Source organism: Sphaeramia orbicularis, chromosome 12 (genome assembly GCF_902148855.1).
Source record: "Sphaeramia orbicularis chromosome 12, fSphaOr1.1, whole genome shotgun sequence".
NCBI classification, from domain to species: Eukaryota; Metazoa; Chordata; class Actinopteri; order Kurtiformes; family Apogonidae; genus Sphaeramia; species Sphaeramia orbicularis.
Genome location: NC_043968.1, coordinates 39,457,940 through 39,485,074, shown reverse-complemented (window position 1 = coordinate 39,485,074; position 27,135 = coordinate 39,457,940). Strand labels below are relative to the sequence as shown.

Here is a 27,135-nt window from a genome sequence, read left to right as displayed (position 1 = left end):
TATGGTATAGCTTTAAGTTTCCACACAAACCTTGAAGCGGAACGCACACAGTATGAGCAGGATGGCCGCAAGTGGAACCCATGTGCAATATTTGATATCCTGGATGGACGTCTAAGTGGTACGCACACCATACACACTTGCTGACTGTGAACCAGTATGCTCAGCTCAGAGCAGTGTGTCAGGTTCAAAACCAGAGTTGGAAGACCCTCCATCTTCTCTAAGGTCTCAGATTTGGGAGGATTTGGGATTCCCTGTCAGTTATGCTAATGGAGAGAGACAAGTCGACAAAACAAGAGCAGTGTGTCAACATTGTTTCATGAAAATCAATTATATTTAAAGCTTTTTTTTTTTTTTTTAATGAAATTGGTCTCCTTCACTATACCGAAAATGTATCGAAAATGCATAGAACCGAAGACCCCTGCACTGAAAACGTACCAAACCAAAATGTTTCTGTACCGTTACACCCCAAGTCTGTAATCTTTAGCAGATGTAGGAGGATGTAATTGTATAAAGACAATATTATATTCATTATTATGTTTTCCATTGTGTCTAATCACCTAAAAATAAGAATAACATAGTTTTCATTATCTTAGAATGAGCAGTTTTTTGCAGCTGTGGCTTAGGAGCTAAACTGGGTCATCCACAACCTGGGAGGTTGACCGTTCAGTACCTGACTCATGTCCATTTGGTCCATTTGTGTAGGAACAACACATAGAACCTCAAGTTACTTCAAGATTTGAAAGGGTGGTGCACTGCTGTATGAATGAAACACACTGTAATAAAATAGAAAAGCACAACATAAATGCCATCCATTTACTAACATCTCCCTACAAGTCTCTTGACCAAAAAACCTTGAACTCAAATCAAAAGTGGCTGAAATGAGGTTTGTTTGCATTTTTCATGTTTTTTAGACTTTTAGCGGCCGATGAGGGTGAGGTGCCTCCACTGGTTGAATTTCACTGCTAAATCATATAAACTGAACCTTTTAACCAACAATGACATTACAAGACTACACATTCACTTTTCTCCCATCCTTCATTTCTAGTCAAAGCCCCAGATTATCCTCATTAAATGCTGCTGTACATGAACAAATGTCGTAATGGAAATAATTTTCTGTCCTATTGTAACATATCTGAAAACAACAATAGGTGCTAGAAATAGAACAACCTGTCCAAGGGCAACATAACTCTGCTTTTTATCGCTAAACTCTGAATCACAGGAGAAATCATGTTGGGGGGATGGGAATACAGAATACAGAAACAATGAAGTGGAACAAATCCAACAGGCACATGCTTTATCTCATTCCCTTCGCCTTCCCCACCTTTTTTCCATTTTTGCTATCTTTCTCTATCTTAATGAGCCACACAGCTTTCTATCGAGGGATGGTGCCAGTGTGATACATCACAGGCAGGACACATACAAGGGAATGAGGACAGGACAGTAGCAGGGTGACAGTGATGCTGGCAGAGCGATTAAGAGCCTTTAGACAGGCATGCTGATTCACAAAGTGAGAGCAAAAGAGCACCATCATGCTCAGGGATATGGCACAGGCCTCATGCTGAAAATGCTTGGACGGAACTTGCACAAGACACAACAGTTTTCTTTCAGCATTGATGCAGCACTTAGTTGTTTTTTTTTTTTCTTACCCCGCCCTCTGAAGGGGAGGCAAGGGGTATTGTTTTTGGTTCGGCTTGTTTGTTTGTTTGTTAACACTCTAGCAGCAAAACTATTGGTTGAATTCATACCAAATTGGGTTTATAGATTGCCAGTGACCCAGAATAGATGTGGTTACATGTTGGGAAATATTAGGCCAAACTTCAAATTTTCTGTGAGTTTTTTAAATCTATTTTTCCTCCCACTTACTTATAATGGGTGAAATTTGAAATATCTATAAAAACATCAATTTTGTTTCAATTTACTTAAAACTTGGCACATGTATAGAGGGGATTGATATGCTGACATCACCACACACATAGACATGATGACATCTGTTGGATCGATGCCAAAATAATAATAACTAGAAAAGCACTCAGAGAGCGCAGACCTCCACCAATGCAGATCAGTCCCCCCAAAATCCAAATCCGTCCATAACTCTTTGAGTTATCTTGCTAACAGACAAACAAACAGACAAACCCAGATGAAAACCTAACCTCCGCTGTTCCTTGGCAGCGGTAATAATAATAATGATAATAATAATAATAATAATAATAATAATGGATTAGATTTCTATATCTTTTTTCTATGAACGCATACTCAGAGCATGTGCAGTGGGTTCATTGTTCATTCATCCACACTCTGGTAGTGGTAAATTACATATGTATCCACACATGCCCTGGGACAGGCTGCCGCCCCTCTGACCACCACCGAACATTCATACGCATTCATACACCAGAGTGGGTAGCAGCACTGGAGGCAAGGGGGGGACAACAACACATGACTAGGACAGAGAGGGATTCGAACTGCCAACCCTTTGGTTATTGGACGACCTGCTCTACCTCCTCGGCCGCCCACCTTAATAAGCTACAATACGTGTGAAGGGCAGGGTTTGTTGAGTCTGGCACCACTTGTTTTCATTTATTTTTATTAACTTATGCAGTAAGAACAAGGTTCTTTAAGTGTACCATACAACCACATGCAAATTACTGTTGTCTTTTAACTAGTCAATCAAATCAGTGTTTGGAAGATGGCTATTGAAATACTTATTATCATACCAGCCCTTTTAGAAGGAACATATTGCTGATTTTCTGTGCAGAAAGCCAGGTGGCGATAGGTGTTGTCTGCTACAAGCCTTTTACCAAAAGGATTCAAATGTATTTTTAATTACCAAAATTTAATTATGATGGAATTTATACTGGAGTTTTTCAATAAAACTTTTCTGTTAGTAGTAGTCGTAGTAGTAGTAGTAGTACTAGTAGTAGTAGTAGTTCACTGGGTATGGAAAATAAATCCCATTTCTAATAGAAAAAAAAGTACCCTTGTCTGTTCTATGTCCTCAGTGTGTAAAACATCACAACTTTTTTCAAGTGATGTTCAACCATTGCTGAATACTAATTATGTGCTTGACACCTTTTGAGGAGCAGTTAAACCTTTAGGAGTGTCACATTGAAACTGACAATTAACAGGCTTATGTTCTTCCTGCTAAACTCACTCTAGTCAAAAGGTTAGTTATAATTGCTCATTGGCCTGAGTTAAAATGTCTGGTCATAAAGTCAGACTACACTGAGAGCCGGTGGCAAGATCAGAACCACTCACTGCACAAAATCTGAGAGCTCACTTGCATAATATGATCTCATTATTCAAAGGCAACATTGCACTACATTAATAGAAGGTGACCTTCCATTTGTTTGCAGCAGACGCTGCCTCATTTTATGTCATCCTTAAATACCACTTGAAACCCTTCAGCATATTAAAATTGCAATGTGTATTTTGCTCTATCACCCATCAAGTCCTTTCCTTAAATTTCCATACAAGGTAATGTGACACAATACACTTGTTCTGTGGTGGCAGCTGAGAGCAGGGTTTAATTGAACAAAGCCTGGGGGAGTGAGCCCCAGGGCAGCACCAGCAGGGCACTGCTTCACCTGCGTGAGGCGATTACAGAGCCACTACATAAATGCAGAGGATCGGTGGAGAGTGCATCCATGTCCATGCTCTATGTGAAATCAGTAATGAGCCAGCATACTGCCAAGCGAGACTAGCAGGCCAGCTCATTGCCATGCATAGTATGGGGAGGCAAGGACAGCAGGGGAGTCCCACAGGCAATATAGAAAAGGAAACGGGCTATATTGTCAATCTCATGGGGGTACATAACTTGGGAGATGCTCTTAGCTGATAGCAACCATATGGTAAGACACTATACTGTCAGATGTAATGCAGTGCATGATGGTTCTTCCAGCCAAGGGGACCCACTCCATATAGTCACCCCATTGGCTTTGTGTTATGTAAAAAAATGGGAAGAAAGAAAAGAAAAAAAAAAAAAAAAAAAAAAAAAACAGCTTAAAGTGTAGCATGTTATTTCATCATCAGTGTTCATTTTTTGCACACATGAGACATAGATTCAAAAGACATACACATATTCTTATGAATATGAAATGTCATTAAAGTGGTTGGGGCTTAAAGGATTCCTTCTTGCACAGTGTGTGTATATATATATATATATATATATATATATATATGTATATATATATATATATATATATATATATATATATATATTTCTACACGTCAGTTTATCTTTTATAGTCGACTGTTTCATGACTGCAAAAATGTCCCTGGTGCTCAGTGGCAGGTGGAGACAATACTGATGAAGACAGGATCACTGCTTTTTTGATCACTACTTTATTATGGTCTAGTGACCATAATTGGTCAACAAAAAATGAAGCAGTAACACAATGGTTTACAAGATTCCTCAGAATGGTTTTAGGTATGGGCTCTGCAGTGGAATTACTCATGTATTGCCCAAAGTTTGTCAGCCCAAAAAGGGAAGAAGAGGTGGCACAGCACCAAGTTCAAGGAAAATTTTGTACAGCCACCATAGTGTCGAGCCTGTCCAGCAATCCGTCACCCCCATATCTGGATCCAGTCCCAGGTAAGTGGAGTGTAGCAGCATGACACCGTAGTCCAACTCAGACAGCTGAGGCAGCCCAGCCCAAGGCTCACTGGTGGCATGGAGCGGCTGCCACTCACCCCGGTCCAAATCCTAAATTAACAGTCTTTCAAAGCTGCCCCAACAAGCTAACTGTTGGCACTGGCTGAAACAGGTAGCTAGCTAACAACAATTAAAAAGGGGAAACTGACACGGGAGATGTGACTCTGAAATGCAATTTTTGTAATTATTACAAAAATTATTAACTCTATTGTCAGTTCAGTAGTAGTCATTGAGGAATAAATTTGTCAATTAAAACTGGACCAATGCAGCTTAAATATTATGTTCTGGTTATAGAAGACAGTCTTTATTTTGTATATATTATTTATATTTTTTGGTCAAAAATAAACGAGCATTAAAAGTATGTTAAACCTGCAGTGCCATAAGGCAAAAATCCCATCACCAACATATTGTAATTCAAGTGATTTGACAGGACATGAGACCCCTGCATTGACTTTTTTGTCCTTGTTTTTTGGCTGCAGCTAATCCCATGTTTTCAGACAGGTAGGGGCAGTTTCATATATGATTGACAGCAGTTACCAATCACTGATCAGATTTGACTCAGATGTTATTCTACTGCTCCCATCCATGTTTTCACATGGTCAGAAAAGTGGTTTCAGTTTTCCATCACAGCATGAAACAACATCAGCTCATCTATATTTGTATTTAGTCATTTGGATGGAAAGGAGAGCTGTACAAAGAAGGTGTGTATTTTCTAATTGTAGTGTTTTTCCCCTCATTTTGGCTCCTGTAGCTTTAAGTGTGTAGTTTGTTTTTCATGATGCTATTAGCTGATACTAAAGTACAGCCTCGTCAAGTATTAGTTAATAGATACTCCTGGGACTGATTCCATGTTTTACAAATTCATGTGTTTTCTGAACTCTATTAGTATGTAAATATAGGGCGCACACTGAAACACGCTGAAAAGTGTTTGTAGATTAAGGTTGCTGATATAAAGCTGATCTGTGCTGATTGTTGAAGCATAGTTGATGCTACACAGATTATAATAAAACATTAAAACACTTGAGATTTAGAAGAATTGAATTGTACAAGGCGAGATAACTCACATAACCACTTTTATACTGGAGAAGCAATTGTGATTAGAAATATGCAAATATCCTGATTAAAGTTGGATCAACAGGGCACACGCAGTAGTAGTTAAATAATTAGTATGATATAAATTACATAATGTGTACGGAGAGGTGAGATAGCTTGCATTTGAGTGGGTAGTGTGACGGTGTTTGTCAAGTCACAGCTTCTCCAGGATCACTCTGTATGACAGGAGAAAATTGACTTGCCTCCCTTACCTTCCCAGCTTGCTTGAGGACTTTGTTCATTCATTACTGGCTGAGCTCCAGTGCTTTTGCATCCCAGTAGGCCCATGATATGTACCAGACAGTGTAGCTTCTGAAGTGTCAGCTATGGTTATAACTGTATAAGATCTTTCCATTGACCTGCATCTGTTCAAAATAAATTAACTTGGCTCGCACAGATAATGTTAATCTATGCTCAACAGAAGGCTAACCTATGGTTCCACTCATTTCATGTTGAAAATGTGTGCCTTGAGCTTGAGTGAAAATTTGGGTTGAATAAGATAGCTTACGGTGAATCAGTGCCGTGGGTAGGGATGTCTGGTAGAATTGCAGAGGTCGTATGTGACATTGTCATTTTTCATAGAGTGGGTGGAGGCTGATATAACCAAATAGCTTGAATATCAATAGGCTGATCTCTGAGTAGCTCTGACGAGGTGACAAGTGGCTGGGGGGGGGGTTCAGGATAGAGGGCACCTTAAAATGACATTCCTGCAATGGTAAGATAATTTGTGGTAAATCAGGATAAATATATTTTATATGAAGTCACATCTAAAGGTCAGAGTGAATGAATTGTGAGCAGCTGGCTGTCAAGACTCAGATAATTCATCAGACAATACAAAGCACTGGAGCTTGGTTTTGATTGGACTGAGTATCCAACCGTTAGAAATAAGAGATGGGGGAAAAAATGGTCTGGACCTGCATTCATACACCATCTTGGTCGTATTTTGATTGAAATGTGCATATGCAAATGAGTGCTAATTCTCTTGTGTACATTTCAAGCTCGTCCTCCACACTCTGAAACACAGAGACACATGACCACCTACAGGTTCTCAGGAGAATCTCTGGGTGGTTGACTGTTTGCAGATCATCACAGCTTGTTTTTAACCCGCTTGAATGCCATTTCCTGCTTGTTAACTCTCAATTAACATCTCATGTCCACTTAACGTAAGCACTGCCAAAGAGGTCTGGGTTTGAGAGGCTTTGTCACGTCTGTAAAGGAGAGTCTTCACGTAATTGGATCCTCTTGTGTGAAATGCTAGTTACACATAGCCAGGTCTATCTCCACACTTAGTTAGCACTGTGCCAGTGCTGCAGATTGTCACACCTACCACCACCATTCTGGAAAGAGGAAAAAAATCTCCATGTTGTGTTGTCTAGTCAGTATTTATCTCACACAGTACTGTGCAGAGTCTAAGGCTGTCCTTAGGTTTGTAGTCTTACAGGGTTGTGATGAGCACATATCTTTCTATCAGAGATACTACAAGACATGCAGAGTATTAAGAAACATTAGAACTAAATGGGTTCTAGAGCTAAAAGTTAGTCATGGATTTAACACGTTTTCTTAACCCATAAAGACCCAAACAGCCACCGGTGACACAAATCATCTACTGATCTAAACTGTTTAATACCTGGTGATTCACTAATCTCATCAATACATGTCAATAATTGGTGTAAAATACAGTTTGTCATCTTTTCATGGTCATCAGATATGACCCATTTGGACATTCAGAGGCTCTGTAGTCAACGTGGAAACACAGTCATCTTCTACAACATTTATTCACCAGTAAAACCCATGGAGTTGGATCAATGACAGTGGATGGACACACTTGTTTTTACATTAAATTAGCAATATCTTTACTGAAAAAGTAACTTTTTCCTCAGTTTTCTCTGTTTTGATATAATTAACTTAGAATTTACTTAGAGTTTTCATGAACATCTACATGGTCTGTGAATTAAACAGGAAAATACATGATAGACACCAAAAAATGCTAAATAAAGAGGATAATAAATCAATCAATCAATCAATCAATCAAAAAAAAAAAAAAAAAAAAAAAATATATATATATATATATATATATATATATATATATATATATATATATATATATATATATATATATATATATATATATGTATATACATACACATAAAGTAGTAAATCAGTTAAGAATGGTAGAAATGAGGAAAAAATCATTTGGGAACTGCCCCAAAAGTAGCACTGGCTCTTTATGGGTTAAATATTTTGTTGGTATATTATATCATGCTTCCCTCAGAACACCCCTCAGTTTTTTTTGGTTTGTTTTTTTTTTTTTTTTAACAATACAGCTGCCTGTTTTTCTTTTCTCTGTCCAGATTATCCCATGTAGCTTCTATTATATTAGTTTCTTTTTTTTTTTTTTTTTTTTTTTTTTTTTTTTTTTTTTTTTTTTTGGTATTTATGTTTAACAAACCTAATGGTGGCTAAGACTTTTTTCAGACTACTGTAAGCATGCAGCTCTAGCAACAGTTCCATTGCAAATGAGTATCATGGAACAGTTGTTTTGATGGAACATTTGCACGTAGAGAAGCAAGCCATGAAAATTAAATGACTCAATCTCAGCTGAAGAAAACATTACATTAAAAGATAGGCGTCTTTATTAAAACCTGACAATGTCACCATGCAGTTCATGTAAGAAGGCAGGAGAATAAACTGAAACAGTCGCCTGACACACAGCTGATTTTGGGATTAATCCAACCAGAATACATCCTGTTGGCTGAACTAGTGGAATGCTGACTTTTACTTGAGATTTCCACAAAGTCTTCCATACTCCTCTCCATGAACCACAATCTTCATAGCGTATTCTGTTCCAAGAGTTTAGGATTTGATATCAGTTTTTTTCTGAAGATGTGGCTCTCCAGATTGAATCTATATGACATTTTCAACTTTGCCAAGGTGGGTAGAAGGTAAATCTCAAGCAGTAGTGATAAACTGTAAAATTTTATGTTTGAAGCTTACTCTACTGAAAAATAGTGCACTGTCGCTTTTCATTCATTCATTCATTCATTCATCTTCTGAACCCACTTCACCCTCACTAGGGTCGTGCTGGAGCCTATCCCGGCTACCTATGGGTGAAAGCAAGGTACAACCTGGATGAGTCATCAATTCATCGCAGATCCGACATATAGAGATGAACAGCCAATCACTCACAGTCACACCTATGGGCAATTTTAGGTTGAGCAATTAACCTATCAGTGCATGTCTTTGGATGGTGGGAGGAAGCCGGAGTACGCGGAGATAACCTACGCAAACATGGGGGAGAACATGCAAACTCCACACAGAAAGGTCCCTGGTTGGAATTGACCTTCTTCCTGTAAGGCGTCAGTGCTATATCCACTGCACCACTGTGTCGCTGTCTCTTTTGTGATTGGGAATACATTGTTCCAAGAGAAATTCAAAAGACAATCTCAGTCACAGAGATGTCCTTAAAGAGGTTCTCCTGGAAATTATGAAGTTAAATAACATGAAAATAAAAAAAGAACCCTTTTTACTTGAGAAGGATGCAAAATGAGATTCCTTGGTGGATGTGAGTACAGTATTTTAGTAGACTAAGTGGAATGGTCCAACATGAAAGGGTGATTTAGAATCAGTCTACCTTAACCCAAATAACCTTTTCCTAAACCTAGTTAGTTCAATATAATAGTCACAGACAGACCGATAGAGAACATGATGGAAAACCTCATTGGAGAAATGTGTGGACTTCACTAAAACTTGCTTATAACCCATTCATCCACAACAGTTTTCCACCTTTGGACTTTTTCATTCTTTATACTGCCTCATTGGACTTTCTCTAGGTCTTGTTACAGAATTCTTTCATCCAGAAACCCCTGAAGGTTAACCTCTCCTTGTACAACCATAGAGACGAGAGGAGATTACATCCACCTGGTACATGATGTGTTTCCTCACACCTGTGTGACAGATTCTTGTGATTGTCATTGGTCATTACAGCAGTGAATCTCCACTTTTATTATAATTGTATTCCTGATTAAAAACAAATACATCATAAAAAAAACAATTAATGAGAACAATAAATCTACTTAAAAAGACAGAAATCCCCTTAGGGAAAAAATTACTGGACTGAGTTTTTAGTTTGGCCCAACTCCCTTTTACGAACAATGAAGAGATGGGATTTATGACCTGTACGGCAGCCAACCATTAGACAGAGTCAGGGATATTTGGCTTCATTTTTGGGGAGTTCACTTTGTTCATCTTTATGTGAAGTTTATGAACTCAATCATTCCTTTCATTCCAGTGGAAGTATTCCCCAGGGTCTCTTTACAGATTAGGATCGCATAAGGACAGAGTTTGCAAGGACACATCTGGGTACAAACCTTTATTGGCCTGACAAAACCTCAGCATCAAGACAAGCAAAATGACACATCTGGAAGAGAAGGCTGAGAGGGTTAAACGCTTTGGCCCCCACGGCCTACACTCTGTAAAGTAACTAAAATGGATAGATAGATAGGCTTGATCATTGTCTGTATAAATATTTACACTGAATCTCTATGGCATCTGCCACAATCTATTCCTCACAGTCTGATACCCTTGAGATGGTGGAAGGGCTCTAGGAAATGAATGCAAATTCATAATTATATTTCACCACCTCAACATTCAGATGGTTATGTGAGCATGTTTCATCAGAACAGCGAGAGAGTGTGCTGGTTTGATGGTTATCGGAACAAATTTCATTTCCTGCCATGCATTCTTTTTTTTTTTTTTTTTTTTTTTTTTCAAATACTTCTTTTTCTCAGTCATGCTGCCTAAATGACAGCTCCACTGAAGAGTAGCTAAGCACATTGAAAATCAGCCAATATTTGACTAAACAGGAATTTCACACAGTGCATGGAAAAGCTGTATACTGCCGAAGCAAAGAACATGGCTCTCATGATGAATTTTTCATCCAGTCCAACCCTTTCCATATTACACTTAAACTGTCACTGCTTGCACCACCTCTCAAACATTTGCCAAAAAAACTGACATATGTTTGTTTGTTTTTTTTCTTTTTTACAGTAGAAGCACAGGCCTAAGCATATGATGAAAAAGTGAGGAAGTGATTTTTTTCATTTAAACCTGCTTATATCCATGAACTGTAATACCACAAAGAAAAGAACTAAATGGATCTGAGCCCCCTGTGGACAAGCAGTATATGAACCAATGATAGATGTAGCATTCCATTCATGCTTCTGTGCAAAAAGCGAGCAAACGAAGGCCTAACCCTGCACACTCTCATGGAGAGGGCCAGCAAAGAAAATTCATGTAATCATTGAAAGCAGGGGGCAAGTGCCCTGAGCTTTAGCTTGGATCACTGCTCAGAGATGGGGAATGGGAATTTGGACATGAGGGAGGCAGCAAAATGCATTGGTTAAAATGCAACTACACAGCTGCCACATTTGGAAATAATGTCCCTTATATTTATGCTTGAAGCTACAAGAACAAAGAGCCAACACCTGTTGCCTGTCCCCAGGGAAAGCAGTGACCTGTATAAGTGGTGATATGGCTTCAAATAAAAGGCAAAAAACTTATTGTCACTTAAGCAGAAGTGCAGCTGTTGGTTTTTATTTCAGAATTGTCATTTAGGCTTACTCGGTTGTCATCTTAGTACCCTGGAGTTAAATAAAAAAGATCAAATGAGGACAGAAGTGCTGAAGAAAGGGTGAGGTTGGTCCTTTTTACTTCCCAGAGGGCATAAGCAATTTTCAGCTCTAGTGAGCCAGCTCTAGGAATATCTAAGTCTGAACACTTCTCAAGATCATTTATTCATGTCCTCCTATGGTAGTAACTGACATGTTTTCCCCTCATACACTAGATAAAGTGGGGAAATTCTGGCTTGCAAATGTGATATACATTTAACCCAGTCACATGGCAAAACTCTTTGCATTCTCAACATTAATTAAAACATCCAGCTATATCCCCTGATTTGTCATACTTCAAGTACACTGGGTATGTAGATGTTCATCAGTTATAAAGTGTGAAGAAAAATTCAACATTATACATCTCAATAAATACAGACCTGTCAATCAACATTGTGACTGGCAGCTCGATGCAGTAGGACTGACTTCAGCAGTAGCACTGAGAATTCCAGCTCAGCTTTATGATTAATAGCTATGCAGGATTGTCACCGCTGTTCTCCCCAGGCAAAGGCAGCAGCACTCATGCTTAGCAGGTTGGCATGCCGGTGCTTCTGCTACCAGTCAAACAATGAAGCAAAAATGTCTTTTGTCTCTTCACTGCTGTTTTATTGTTGCTTGCTGTTTCTCAGATAAGATCTAGGTATTTACGTAGATACTCAATATGCAAAACTAGGCTGTGATGGGTAAAATAAGGTGACATTAGCATTCCCTCTCTGCAGAAGGTTGATACAAATATGACTCACTGCAAAGCTTTAAACCAAGTGTGCTCTCCTCTGAGATCTTTGCAGTAAAACCACGACTGTCCATATTTGAGCTAAAAAGGATTTGTACATCTTTAGATGACTCCATCAGGGGCTCAGCTTTCAGTGTGTCGTGGCAGAGATGTCAGGTGTGGGACGAAGCTTATGGCAGCTGGAGGTGGACAAAGGGCAGCTAGTGGACTTAACTGCCTCCACTGTGTTATGACCATCTCTACTGATCCACTTTACTTAGCTAATCCACTTGTCTCAAGTGAACCACAAGTGTGTCCCATTTGTATTGTTGGTGTTTTTGAATATAAATCAGCAAACTTAAACATTTTATGGGGATTAGGCCAGCTTAGCTCCATGCCTAATGCAATGATTAGGGATTTCTGGCACAGCAGATAAGTGAATGTTCACTAGTTACTCAGCAGCTGTGTAACTGTTTAAAGACCTTAAGCTGAAATGGCTGAAGTCTTGGACAAGGCAGCTCTTCAGCCACAATGGTGTACCACGTATAATACTTCTTCAACTTTGGCTGCTCATGGATACTTTTCACATTGATCAATTTATCTATTGACACCACTGAGTTGAAATCAAATCATTTAGATTGCTTTTGGTTACATAAGCAAATTTAAATTGTTTTGAGGAAAAATATGGATTGCCTGATTATATTTAGCATGTGAGACTTACAAGTGATACCAGTGTGCCATATAATCTGACCTACAGTCCAGAGGCTGCTCCAAGAGTTGTGGCCCCGCACAAGACACAAAGCAGGCAGACCACATTACTACACACCATATTAATCAAAGGCCTATAAAAAACAGAAGTGAGCAGTATATAAATCAAAGTAACGTCTGCAACACAAGCCAATGTTTAAGGTTAAAAGCAAGAACTAGTGGGTCACTTGGGGATCAAAAGAATTTTATAGTGCTGCATGAAGAGAATTTTTAAGTGCAAGTTAGAAATGGACCTTTGAAGATAAAATGTCAGTTCCAATTTTGTCAGTAATTCCTTTAAAGTTTTTTTTATTGAACTTTGGTTAATATGGACTGTGTGTCATGTATAATTACATTTTCACCTCTCTTCCGAAGAACATACATAACATAGCATAGTTTAAGAAGTGTATACCAATTAAATGAAGACTGTTCTTAAAGGGTCCAATGCAAATGCAAGAGTGTGTTAGTGCATTAAAAAGGGGGAAAATGTAAAAAGACAGTAATAGAGGCCATGAGGTCATTGCAGTCATTTTGTGGTCAAAAATCATATCAGTGAAAACTGATACAATTCACAAACTCAGATCATGTAAATGGCTTAGAAATCTGCAGGAGAAATAGATTTCACGTACTAACCATGTAGACACACATGCCATTTCAAGTCTGCTAGTTAAACGTTGCAATTTCTCAGCTTTTTATTAGTCTAGTAGGTTTGATATTTTGAAGTTTAATTTGAGAAGGACTATGTGTGAAGCTTAACTCATTGATGTGCCAACGCTCAAGACAGTCTTTGTAAAAAAAAAAAAAATAGATAGTGATACAGATATAGATAGATATATAATTTTTGCCTTGCTTTTGAGTTATTTGTGATCTACCACCAATGCAATTAGCAGTTTCTGTCTGCCTTTTCTCTCTATACTGGAACAGGTATCTAAATGGGAAGTTATTTATGCATTATTTGTTATGTCTGTGCCAGATGCTATATCTATGCTTTTAATTACCAATCTAATCCACGCACAGTCAGTTATCTGATTAATTGCTTTTAGATGAGATAAAAGCTGGTGTAACACATAGGGTCACTGTGTTTATACTTCATATTATTTATTTAGTAATGTTGTTAATTTACCTCTTACATCCTCATTACATCTTACACCTCAAATTATTTATCATGCAAAATTTGGTTGACTTACTTTGTGCCCTTTTTGTTCCAAACTTACGGTGCAATTCTTTCTGAATGAGTTAAGAAAAGAGGTGAAATCATGCCATATTCTTGTGTTGTAACTGTACTTTATGCATAACCCAATTACAGCTGCCATTCAAAGGGTTTAAAAATGACTGAAAATATGAAGATGGAATGGTCTTCTTTTGCGTTTCACTACAAATCTTTCTTTCTTTCCTTTTTGTAGGTTCCATCTGAGTAGGAGGTGGCAACAAAAGACCAAATGCCATGGATGTATTCAATTTCACCTACTGGAATGCCTCTGAAGGCAATGACACAGAAGTTGTGGAAGAGAGTGAAAGCGCCTACAAGACTGTGGAGGTGGTGTTCATTGTGTTGGTGGCCGGTTCCCTCAGCTTGGTTACAGTTATTGGAAATATCCTGGTCATGCTTTCCATCAAAGTTAACAGGAACTTGCAGACTGTCAATAACTATTTTTTATTCAGTCTTGCATGTGCTGACCTCATTATTGGACTGTGCTCCATGAACTTGTACACAGTCTACATAGTGATAGGATATTGGCCACTGGGGCCGGTGGTGTGTGACCTGTGGTTAGCCTTGGACTATGTTGTCAGCAATGCGTCTGTCATGAATCTTCTCATTATAAGCTTTGATAGATATTTCTGCGTCACCAAGCCCCTCAGCTATCCTGTGAAAAGGACCACCAAGATGGCTGGGATGATGATTGCTGCAGCCTGGGTCCTCTCTTTCATCCTGTGGGCACCTGCCATTCTCTTCTGGCAGTTTATTGTTGGTGGGCGGACAGTTCCTGAGAAGGAGTGCTACATCCAGTTCTTCTCCAATGCTGCTGTTACGTTTGGAACAGCCATTGCCGCCTTTTACCTTCCTGTCATCATCATGATTCAGCTTTACTGGCAGATCTCCAGGGCCAGCAAGAGCCGTGTAAAGAAGGATAACCGCAAGCCGTCAGGGCCGAACCCAGAGCCCCTGTCACCTGGCCAGAGAAGAAACAATGCACCAAAACCTAACAATAATAACGTACCAGGTGAAGACACGGGACATTGTCAGAGTCAGAATGCTGATGAGGGTGCTAACCAGCATGATGGAAAACTGCAAAATGGCAAAGGACCTTCTACCACAGCTACTACTGCTGAGGGAGAAACAGCTGAGAGTGACGATGCAGCAAGGGAGAACTGCACTCCCGGAGAAGAGAAAGAGAGCTCCAATGACTCTACATCTGGTAGCGTGGCTCCATCTAACCAGAAGGAAGAGGAGGTGGCACCGTCCGGAGCTAACTCCACAGCCGAGACAAGTCAGCCACTGCCACGTCAGCGAGCCAAGGCAGGTGGCTCTAAGCTGACATGCATCAAGATCAAGACTAAATCACCTAAGGGTGACTGCTACACACCATCCAATGCCACTGTTGAGATCGTCCCAGCCACAGAGCGACAGAACCACGTGGCACGCAAGATTGTGAAGATGACTAAGCAACCTCCAAACAAAAAGAAGAAAGCGGCGCCATCACGAGAGAAAAAAGTGACCCGCACAATCATGGCCATCCTGGTAGCTTTTGTAGCCACCTGGACTCCTTATAATGTGATGGTGCTCATTAACACCTTCTGCTCCAGCTGCATCCCCAACACAGTGTGGACTATTGGCTACTGGCTGTGCTACATCAACAGCACCATCAACCCAGCATGCTACGCTCTGTGCAATGTCACATTTAAAAAGACATTCAAACATCTTCTCCTCTGCCAATATAAAAATATTAGGTCAGGCAGATAAATATGGGCCACTTGGGAGGAAGATTTTCAGTATGTGTATGTGTGCCATCCATGTAAACATGTGTATGTGTGTCTATGAAAGATGTCTGTGAGCATGATATAGAGTGCAAGAGTACATCTGAAATTACTTTCCATCATTTTATCATTAGTTTTCCAATTTCTTTCTCAATAACCGGTTGTAGCACTTTACACATATTCAACTGATGCCAGTTACATTGAGATGTGTCGTGCAGAGGCAGCGCAGATAAGGAGGGTTGTGAAAAATTCAGTGTTATTCAGAGTTGTAGGCTCCAAAAATGAGGGTGTGTAAAGCAGAGGGCACTTGGGAGTGACACTGAGCTGATGAAAAAAAAAAGAAAAAAGATAAAGAGCAGAGGAAGATCTACGCTGTACGAAAAAACACAAGAAAATTTCAAAATGGGAAAATAGGGCTGACTGAATTAACAAACAGAAGTTTGAAGTTCAGTGAAGATACCTGTAGATAACTGTACATATCAGTGTGTACTCAGTATTTGTGTAAGTGTGCATGTGGGTGTGTGCAGGTTTGGAGTTTGTGTATACACCCATGTGTGCCTCTGCCTGCCTTCTTTTTGTCTGTCTGTGATCCTCCTCATAGCACTTCAAACCAGCAACATGTAGAATAAATTGGGGCAGTTTGTGCATATTGCCTTGGACATGGTGAGATCGGAATTGGACACTGCCCTTATGTGAGTATGACTTGTCAGCAATACATCTCTGAACTCTGAAATAATTTAGATCTGAAAGTGTTGGTTCACCCAAACTACACACGCAAAAAATCATGTACCCCAAATGATGCTTAGCCATGCAGATTGTTGATTGTTGGATGGTTTTATTTGACCCATTTTAAACAGCTGTTTTTTTTCCAGTCCATTGGACATAAATATTTTTTTGCTCCTAGCTCTGAAAACTCAGCACAAACATGTGTTTTCAGAAACAATGTCCTGGTGACACAGTATAAAAAAAACTACTTTTTTGTGTTTTATTTATTTTATGTATTGGAAGGCATTTATTTACTGTATTTTGTCTCATTCAACTAATTCAATCTAAAGTCTAACCTTAAAACTTAATTCAAGCAGTGTTTTTTTTTTTCTTTTTCCATACAAATCTTACCCACATCAAACTCACTGTAATGCAACCTGTCATCTGTCCCTGGAGAAACACGTACACATATTTAGTATGAGATTGTTCTGTTGCCAAACACTCATATGTCATCGCATCAACTTTTACAACTCCTGTCACCTATCTATGTTAATTTTATAGTCACTATTAAGATATTTATGTTTGATTTATATTTGCTGTCAGATTCTTCACTGCTAGAAGCCCTCCTACTCAGTGTGAAACAGGTGGTTGGAGCTCAGAGCTGTGGCTTATTACTGACTGTGGGAAGGCATTGTTTGTTTTCTCTTTTTCTGTGTGTGTATGTGTGTGGGGTGTGAGTGGGAGACATCATTTAATCCTGCTGATTAGTGTAGTGATGTCACAGTATTGTGTTATTGTGTAAAGTCTGTGTGTGTGTGTTTCAGTACTCCAAGAGTGGAGTTTACTTCTGATCACAGGTCAAAGCCTTGTGATTTAAATAAGGGCTATTTCTGCATCTTTACATGTATTGTGTCTCATTTTAAAAGTGTTGAAAGTGTCAGTTCATTAAGCTCATGTACGTCTTCATATTAGAGCTAAAAACAAACAAAAAAAAAACAACAACACATACACAAAAAAAATACATTTGTCCAAGGTAATTAATAAAGGTAGTAGGAAATATTACTGATAGACTTCTTCCATACATCCACACACGTCATCCATCATGTCAACCTACAAGAGAAGTCTCCATTACAATAACGAATGCTCACCAGTGTGAGTGATGAATATGCAGTAGCATTTGCCATCAGGAGGTTGCCACAGTGGCTGGCAGGGGGCTTTACAAAGAATTACGCCTGCACCGAGTAGCTCCTCAAGGATGTCTACTTAAAGAGAGATCTGGGACAGATCCTATAATGAAAACTCACCATGAGGCTGATCAGATTATAGGACGATGTGGAACACCTACATTTGAGATTAAAGATTGCCCATTACACGCTCAGCTTGTGCTTGCATGCTATGCGCCTATGCCCCACTTAGTGCTCCACTCAGTCCTGATCCTGTTATAGTCTCGCCTCCTTTTTGAGGTCATGAATGTAATGTAAATATCACATATACATTCATTAACTTGCTGTATTATTAATTTTTGTTGTAGCACTTCATGAATTTCTTCCTACAGAGACATAATACAGAACGACAGACAAAATTCTATTAATTTTGCATATCTAGCTCATGGACATTTTTATTCTTACTATCTTGTGACAACTTTAAATTTGTGCTACATTACAGAAGTGTACAGAAAAGTGCACTAGATTCTCGTATCAGTCCATTTTTTTTCTTAGGCAAAAGTACCATAACAGTATTAAAGTGCAAGTAAATCTCTGTCAATGTAAAATTTCAGTCTATTTACTTATGTTCTATCAGTTTTACATTTCTAAGACCAACATTTCAAAACCTCAGAATGTGTCTTAAAAGGTAGAAATATATTCTCTCCATACAACAATGAAAACTTATAATGTGACTTAAAATCATTCCTCACAATTATTCTTTTACAAGCAGCACCAAACCACCTGGAAGCCAGAGAATATTTTGCATGTCGATTATTGTATATATCCTGTGAAAATCTTATTTTGTGTTATATACCGGGGTGTGGGCTAAGACATGACAAGATGTGACAACAGACTAAATCAGGTTAGAGTTTGTTCTTCTAAATTGTGCAAATTCTATCATATAAAGGAATAGATGTAGTCTTTACAATACAAATAAAATCGTAGAAAAGGTACATGAATGAGAATATGTATTAGGCAGACTGGATAAATATATAGAATATAGCTAATATGCAATGAAGCATTTACAATCAACATCATTATGACTAATACAGTATATTAACAGTATATAAACAGTGCATCATATTATGGGTGGATCATATTTTGTATTGCAAACACTATGAATTATATGGTTAGAAGGTAGTTTTAAATGGAGTCTGATTAAAGTATCCTCAAACTTAACTGAAGTACTTCTGATCAACAGTCATGGATGATCCATGTTTATCTATTCCAGGCATTCCAACAGGAATTTAGGCATCCATCCAGGTTGAACATGCAACCATCCGTCATGGTGATAAGTGGAACCATGTCTGTCTGACATTTGTCACACATCTCAGTAGTGGGTAAAGAGCCTTCCAGAATATCTTATTAATCTTTGCTAAGCTGCCATTTGAGTGATACCAGCAGGAGAGTAAGTGGCTCACAACTCAAGCAGTGGTCCAGGGGTCCCAGCTTGAGCTGTTGCTTGGGTGTTTGATGGAAGGTGATGGTAGTTTATCACCTCCCAGAGCAGAAAAGGGCAAGAAGCAGCTAACAAACTAAAGTGCTCACTGTAATCATGTCTGCACTGTGCACTTTTACCATCAGGAGCAAAGTACATGTAACCTTTTTCACTCCCTGAGTTCCTGTTGTGGAACAGATGAGAACAAAAATGTGTTCTCAGGTTCATCAGCCTGGAATGTAAAGGGGGAAAACAAAGGCCCATGACAAAACACACAGTTCAGTGACAGTGAAAGAGAAGAAAGTCAGCTGATCGCCTTAATGGTAAACCTTTGTAGGTATGAAACACTACACAGGTTGACTTTGTTATCATGGCTACTGAGGTGATCGAGGAAGAGAGAAAAGGAGGGGTGGGGTTGGGAGGTGGTGGGGTTGGGAGGTTGTCACTGACAAAATCCAAAGCTAGAGGATCAGACTGCATGTGGACCATGTTTGGAGAAGTCACAGTTGTTCAACGCAGGTCAGCCAAGGGTTCTGCTGCAGGAATTTGAGTGTCCCAGATGAAACTTGCAGTCTGGTGTAAACACAGTGTGATACAATACTGTTTACCATCCCTCCTGTGATTTTATTGCGTCTCATTCCCATGCTGTGCAAACATAATCTTGCTTTGTGACCCATGTGGTTATTATGATCACAGCCGTCTCTTTTTACGAGTCCATTCACATACATATTGTGCACACGTCAACGATGCATATTCTGATGTTCATCTGTCTAATATTGGCAGAGTAAACATTGTCACTATTGTAATCAACAGATCATAATGTGCCGTCAGAGCTAACTGGGCTCCTCTTCATACGGCTAATGTCAAAGGGCTATACTCCTTTTACGGAGAAGAAATGACATATAAGGTTATTAGAGATGACTTCAAATGAAAGGTTTCTTTGTCTTGACTTGTGAAGTCAAGGTTGGGAATAATTTCAGCAATTGTTAAGTTGCAGCAGCCATACAGAAGTGAAAATGCAGCAGCTTGTACATGCTGTCCGCATTTTATGAGATGAAAAATATATATCGCCAGATTGTACAGAGCAATTTGAAGTGCCTTAGCCAGAGTGACATAAACAAATTGCTCTTTTATCTTAAAATCCCTTTTGTATCTTTGGTGTGTTTGTGCTGAAAGTTATAGATCTCACTGCAGTTTGATCCCCAGCTTTCCCAATTTATCTTTAGTTTTTATATGTGTGTGCACGTGTATGTGTGTGAATCACAGATACTGTGTTTCTCAGCTCTGAGCTCCCATTACTGTAATTTCCATCTTATCAGTCATTTCCAGATTTTGGAGGCAATAAAAGATTGTAGTTTGAACAATCTAAAACTATCATCTCTATGTCTCTCAATTAATCTATCAAAACACATTCACCATACAGTTACTGCTACAAAACATTTCAATATTGTCCTGGAGGCACAGCAGGCTGTTTTGGTTGATTTTTCCATATTTTAGGTGTGTGTTGGATGTGTGTGTGTGTGTATGTGTGTGTGTGTGTGTGTGTGTGTGTGTGTGTGTGTGTGTGTGTGTGTGTGTGTGTGTGTGTGTGTGTGTGTGTGCATTCATAATTGTCATATTGGAAATTGCGCTTCATCCGTGAAAACTCTGTATGTCATGATATCAGGATCAGTGCTGTCATTTGTATGAGTGTGTATGTGCATGCAACTTGTTGTGTGGTGTTCTGTTCTTTGTTTTCAAGGCATCCTCAGCATGAAGACTTCAGATTGGACACAACATCATGGCATACATCAGGGAAGATGCACACAGTGTGATTGTCTATTTCTCTGTGATCACTCCTTCCTCTTCAAACACTCTTTCAATAGCAACAGGCTTCCAAAGACTCACTCGGACACAGCTTTGTGTGATACTCGAATACATATAAATACATTATATTGTACATTTTCTATCACATTTTATAAACCTGTTTGCTTTATCATTGTACAAAGTACAGATGTAGTATTATAAATTAGAATATATTCAGTGTACAGCTAAAGATTTTTTCTTTCTTTGATCTGAAATGTAAAAAAAAAAAGGGTTTATTGAGAATATATAGATATGGATATAATGAAAGTGTCAATGAGAAAATAATTGTAAAAGTAGGAGGTATAAATATGTATGTGCATTTCTGCATGCATGATCTGCTAAGAAATGGATTCATGCCTTGCAAAATGAGCGACTGGATCCAAACTTTTAATCTTTAATGGAACGTTCCAGGGGATTTGAAGAGGGACTTTTTCAGCCAGAAAGGAAAATGAGCAAACCTGGAAACCTGGAGGAGGACAAAGGCTAAAACTAGTTTCAGTGTGACCCAAAGGCCCAGAGGCAGGGCCTTCATTTTGCTTTCACCTGTAACTTTATGAGGTTTCACACTCACCTTGGGAAGACGCTTGGTTGCCTGTTACCTTACCAGGCACACTTCATAACTTTTGCAATTTTAACATCCTGGAGAAAAGGTGTATTTTTTGTGGTGCAGCCAAAATGTTGAAGTTCTTTGACCCAAACTGAACTTCATTATGGGCAATTTATGACAAAAACAACAAATAAAAATAAATAATTAAATAAAATCCGTAGCCTGCTACAGTTGTTAATGTACATAAAATTGTTCATTTTTCATTTGCTTACGTATGTAGATGTTCATTGTGTATTCACTCACTGTGGCTTGTGGCTTCTCTTGCAATAGGAAAAATGAATTTAACAAGTCTATTGTTTGCATTGTATATAACTATATGATATCCATTATATGTGATTCGGATGCGAACCCTTTGAACTGTACATACACGTGTTTAATAGCTACTATCTGAATGTTTTCCCCTGAAGATCCCTCATTTATTCTCTTCCCCTCTTCCCCCCATGACTCTTCCTGTACAGTAACAATGGTATTGATTTCCTTTATGATGCATTCTTGATTGATTATTTGTTCTGGACAAAGAATCTGAGTGTTACTATCACTGACCACCTATGACACCGTAAAATGAACTGCATCAAGTGGTTACATTGTGCCATAATCTCTCCGAATGAAATTCAAATAAAAATATATGAAATGTGTTTGACATGATCTTTGGCTGTGTTATTGCAAAGACTGAAAAACAAACAATATGTTCAACTTTTCTACCTTTTAATTTTTTTTGACTGTATACATTTTAATTTTTTGGGAAAAGTAACAGGAAAGAAAGGTAATGTTAACTCCAACCGTGGACTACAATAGTACAGACTTTAATATTTTACAGCCAGTAGCTGGAGAGTAAAAATCAGTGGAGGAGAACTGAGGTACAATAGAGCAGCAGGAGGAAAATGAGCACTTACGGTCTGTGAGCATAAAGTAGCTATTCCATGCAACCTGCAGACAGAGCTAGCCTATGTTTACTGTTACCGGAAATAAAAGACAAAAATCTTATACTTCATAGTGATGCAGGAAAGAGTTGGCTTCAACTTTATCTACTTTAAAAAAAATTGCAAATTCAGGACTTTTTTTTTTTACCCAGATTAATTAAGTGAAGATATTTAGAGCTTCACTTTTAGCAAAGTGCTTCATTAAGTCAGGGTATGGACCAAAGATTTTACCAAATTAGAGTTAGCAATGCAGCTGTGAGACAAATCCTATCCAATTTGTTGTTCAGACAATAATCCTAGAAATAACATCATTAGGCAAGAATACTAGTAAACAAATGTCTTCTGTATTCACTATGTGTACTGCTGAGTATTATATCTCCTATCAGAACATACAAGCCACTTCTTATCAGGTTCTAGAGAGAAGAGAAAGTATAACACATTGTCACTACAAGTCATATTTCCACTGGTTTTGTCAAAGCTCTAGGCCCCTACTGTAAACCTACAGGACATACAAAGAGGAACCATGTTGAAATAGGGCAGGAAGCACTTTCTTTCCACCCTCTTCTTCAAACAGCAGCATTAGTCCATTTGGGTGCGCTCTCGCTTCTTGCCTTCCTTCTTTTGCTTTTTTGCATCTGGAAAAAAAAATAAAAAGGAAAGAAAGAAATAGTTACAACTGAGTGTTCACTAAGAGTTTCTCTGCCAGAGGTGGTGTATTTGAAAATAAATCAATCTCACTGTATCCATGAAGAGAACTATGCTCCACTTCAGATTGTAATAATAAACTGAATGATTTTTAATTACTTTTTTTTTTTTTTTTTTTTTTTTTTGCTACAGTGCAAGTTTAGTCGTGTGACACTGCAAGCAGTATCTCCTTTATGCACTCCTGAGGATTGATTTGGTGACCTGGTATGCGCCCCATAGAAAAGAGCTTTATCATCTTCCTGCAACAGTGAGCTGGTACCTGGCAGCCATGACAAAAGCCACAGTCCACGGCTTCCCTTTCTGTTTTGCAGCCTCTCTGCTCTGGTGAACAGGAAGAGAGTACAAGCTGCATCACTTGGGCTACGCTGCAGCTAGCTTCTGGCTAGCTGTTTATTGGGCTGTCAATCTGCTCAGCTTTTTCTGTGATTATGCTCATTTGTATGCATGTCTCTGTGTCTCTTGAACTGTCTCTGCGCCTTACATTCCAATCTCTGATTTTGTGTGTGTGTATGTGTGTGCGTGTGTGTGTGCGTGAACAAAAATTTAGTAAAATTTTTTAAAATGAAATCAGTGCTGTAAATACTAAATGATGATTGAAATAAAGTCAATTATTCATGCTTGATTGTATTTGTTTCTTCTTATATGTTTGGCAGAAGAGAAGGAAATGCAGGTAATGATCAATCTCAAATGAATCTTCTTTTTTTTTTCTTTACCAGTAAGCCAGTCACACTGAAGTCTGCTTTCAGATTTTTCTTTGGATCATGCACTAGATCTAGATCATTCTTCCAGATTCATCTTTACATACTATGACATTTAGATTAGTCCCACATCACTATTGCATGGCATAAGAGCTTAACCCATTTTATATAAAGACATTTCAAATGTTAAATCCATCCGTCTGTCCGTCCGTCTGTCCGTCCGTCCATCCATCCATCCATCCATCCAAAGACAGAAAGAAAGACTAAGAGTAAACTGCTTGTAAATCTGAATAATAATGCTAGATGTTATGGATGTCCTGAGTCTAAAAACAGATGATATTTGAAAAAAAACAAAAGAAATCCTGAATTAATTTCTGTGTGAATGGATTTTCACAAAAAGACACCTCTTCAGTTCACAAATCCTCCTAATGACATGCTGCCAAGTGTTCAGAGCAGAAACAAGGTATGCTTAGTCAATGGGATTTCAATGGAGTTTAAACCGTTTAACATTCCCAGCGTGCACTATGAGGAAATCTTAGAAATCAGTTCTTGTCACCTCAGTTGCAAACTTCCACAGGCATTAATATTTTGACATGCAAAGTGCTCTCACCCATGCAAATATTGAAATTGCTCTTCCATTCCATTTGTTTGCTTGTTTTCATTTGTTTGAATGTTTTCTCCTCTTTTTTTTTTTTTTTTTTTGTGAGCATATCCTGCTCCTCGGGGAGGGAGATGGAGAAAAGGATTCGCTCAGTGCATTTCCACTCTGTTCTGTCTGCTCCACATATGAGATACAGGATCTCATACCAAGCTGGAGTTGTTTCTGCTGCATTTGCACATTACATGACACCACTTTCTCTCCATTTTACCTCAGATGCAAAGTCATAATTAGGCTGAATCTGTTTCCTCCTGCTCAAACAGACCCTGAGCCAAAACACAGGAATTACATATATGGTCAAAACAAATTTGGGAGCAGAATTTCCCTTGTTAATATTTGTATTGGGATACTGTGCTTGCATTAATAAATAATGTCCCTTTTTAAAAGCACAAGATATTCTTAAGATAAATAGACGAGTGGATATAATACTGTGCATTAACTCCGCTGTCATCACAGAATTTATTATTTGACTGTTTTTCTCTCTTTTTTTTCCCATTATTAAGCTTTAAACAGTTTACTTATTAATAGTATTTTTGGAGGTGCAGTGAGAGTGGTATTTTTATTGCCTTCAGACTAGGCTTTTCCTTAAAGAGCATAGATGTCATAGTAAATGCTTTGGATTATGTGATTATCTTTGGTCATTTTTAGGGCAATATTCAACATGTACCCACCACTACACCTCAGGCTAGAAAATCAGAATTCTCCATGTATATATGGATTGGATGCAGTTATATTGTAAATTAGTTCTGGGCTAAATCTTTCTAATATGCTTTTTAGGAAACATTTTCTATCCTAAAACCCTTCATTCAAAGAGTATTTTCCTCCAGCTGCAGTTACGTCAGTCTTTCCTGTAGATCTCTTTAAACCAGGGGTGTCAAACTCATTTTAGTTCAGGGTCCACATACAGCCTAATATGATATATAGTGGGCCAGAACAGTAAAGTAATAGGATAAAAACTTATAAACAATATCAACTCCAAAGTTTTCTCTATGTTTTTGAGTGAAAAAAGTAACATTTCGTAAGGAAAATGCTTACATCTACGAGCTGTACTTGAACATAACATAAAAATATACAAACAACCTGAAAATTCTTAAGAAAAATAAGTGTAATTTTAACAATATTGCACCTTGGTCTATCATTTATACATGTGTATCACAACGTACAGATCACAGTGGATCTACAAATACACAAACATTTAGTAACAGGCAGAATATTGGTAAAATTCCACATACTTCTCTTAAGACATTTCAGGCTGTTATTATTTGTTCAGGTTATTCACATTTTTTGTAAAAGGCTAGTCTGTAAATGTAAACATTTTTTGTGTAATTTTACTTTGTTTACACTGAAACAAAGAGGAAAAAATAGCTTTTTTCATTATTTATATGTTATTATGATAGTATTTTACTGGTCTTACCCACTTCAGATTGAATTGACCTAAAATGATTTTAACATCCTTGACTGTTCATATCTTCAGTGTAACTTTTGCATTTCACAAATTTATCCCACAGGCCAAATTGGATCCTTTGGCGGGCCGGATTTTGCCCCCGGGCAACATGTTTGACTCCTGTGCTTTAAACGGAGAATTCTGTCAAATAACACCATAAGTAGCAGTAAATGCATGTAAAAACCTAGTAACTAATTGGGCTGTCCAGTATGAAGCAACGATAATGAGGCAGACAAATCCACTACAATCAAGTTAGGAGATGACAGATTTACCTTAACAGAGTCTTTTGTTTTACCTGAAATCGAATCTGGTAAATTGGTAAATACTATACTCCCTCTTGTGCTACTTGCTCCTGTTCCTGAGACAGAGTAGGTTGGGACCTTGAGGTTTCCACAGGCATTCATAATGTTTCATTTCTGTCACTCTTTGTTCTTTCTTTCGCTCCACAGGGTTTGTGTTTCACCTGGACTAGACAGCAAAGACATGCAATTCTGAATCTCGGATCACTCCCTAGGCACCTCTTAGCATTGTCTCCTACAGAATCTGCAAATGACAGATGCTACCTCCATCACAGCAACCTGCTGCAGTCAGGGGAAACCTATCTCCCAAACCCATAGTGTTCAGAATTGCAGATTTGGCCAGGCAGATCTGTGCTCCAAGCCAGGGGGGGGGGGGGTTAGATAGCCTCCTCTCCATCTCACTCAGTCCATAGCCAAACATTTCTGTTTTTTCAGAGGCCCTCTGATCCCCCTGCTGTGGACTGTATCTCTGCTATCCCCTGACACACACACAGAAGCATAGACAATTCCACTTCCCATACACACTTGACTGTGCACTGCACCCCTTCTTTCATTTTTCCCAGTAACCCTTGTGCTTTCCAGGGCTTATCTTCCAACTGGCAGACATGGGAAATCACACCTCACTCACATAGCAGGTCGCTCTTCCCAACTGCCTCCCTTCATCTCAGCCACTGTCATCCTCGCTCTGCTTCTTTCTTGCCCTCAGCTCTCTCAACTCTTACGCTGTCACTCCGAATCCATGCATCTTGCCTTCATTAGAGGAGGTGCAA

The 27,135-nt window shown here is 38.6% G+C and overlaps 2 protein-coding genes across 2 annotated transcripts in view; one reads left to right on the top strand and one right to left on the bottom strand.

The window, feature by feature from the left end:
- Nucleotides 1–22,281, top strand: part of chrm2a (cholinergic receptor, muscarinic 2a) — an 88,823-nt gene extending 66,542 nt beyond the window's left edge. The window contains exon 3 of the mRNA XM_030148860.1: nucleotides 14,269–22,281. Within this exon, the coding sequence (XP_030004720.1) occupies nucleotides 14,310–15,827 (1,518 nt within the window). The 5' untranslated portion in view covers nucleotides 14,269–14,309 and the 3' untranslated portion in view covers nucleotides 15,828–22,281. The remainder of the gene's footprint in view (nucleotides 1–14,268) is intronic.
- Nucleotides 22,282–22,329: 48 nt separating this feature from the next.
- ptn (pleiotrophin) overlaps nucleotides 22,330–27,135 on the bottom strand; it is a 45,929-nt gene continuing 41,123 nt past the window's right edge. The window contains exon 5 of the mRNA XM_030148861.1: nucleotides 22,330–23,196. Coding sequence (XP_030004721.1) covers nucleotides 23,141–23,196 — 56 coding nt within the window. The 3' untranslated portion in view covers nucleotides 22,330–23,140. The remainder of the gene's footprint in view (nucleotides 23,197–27,135) is intronic.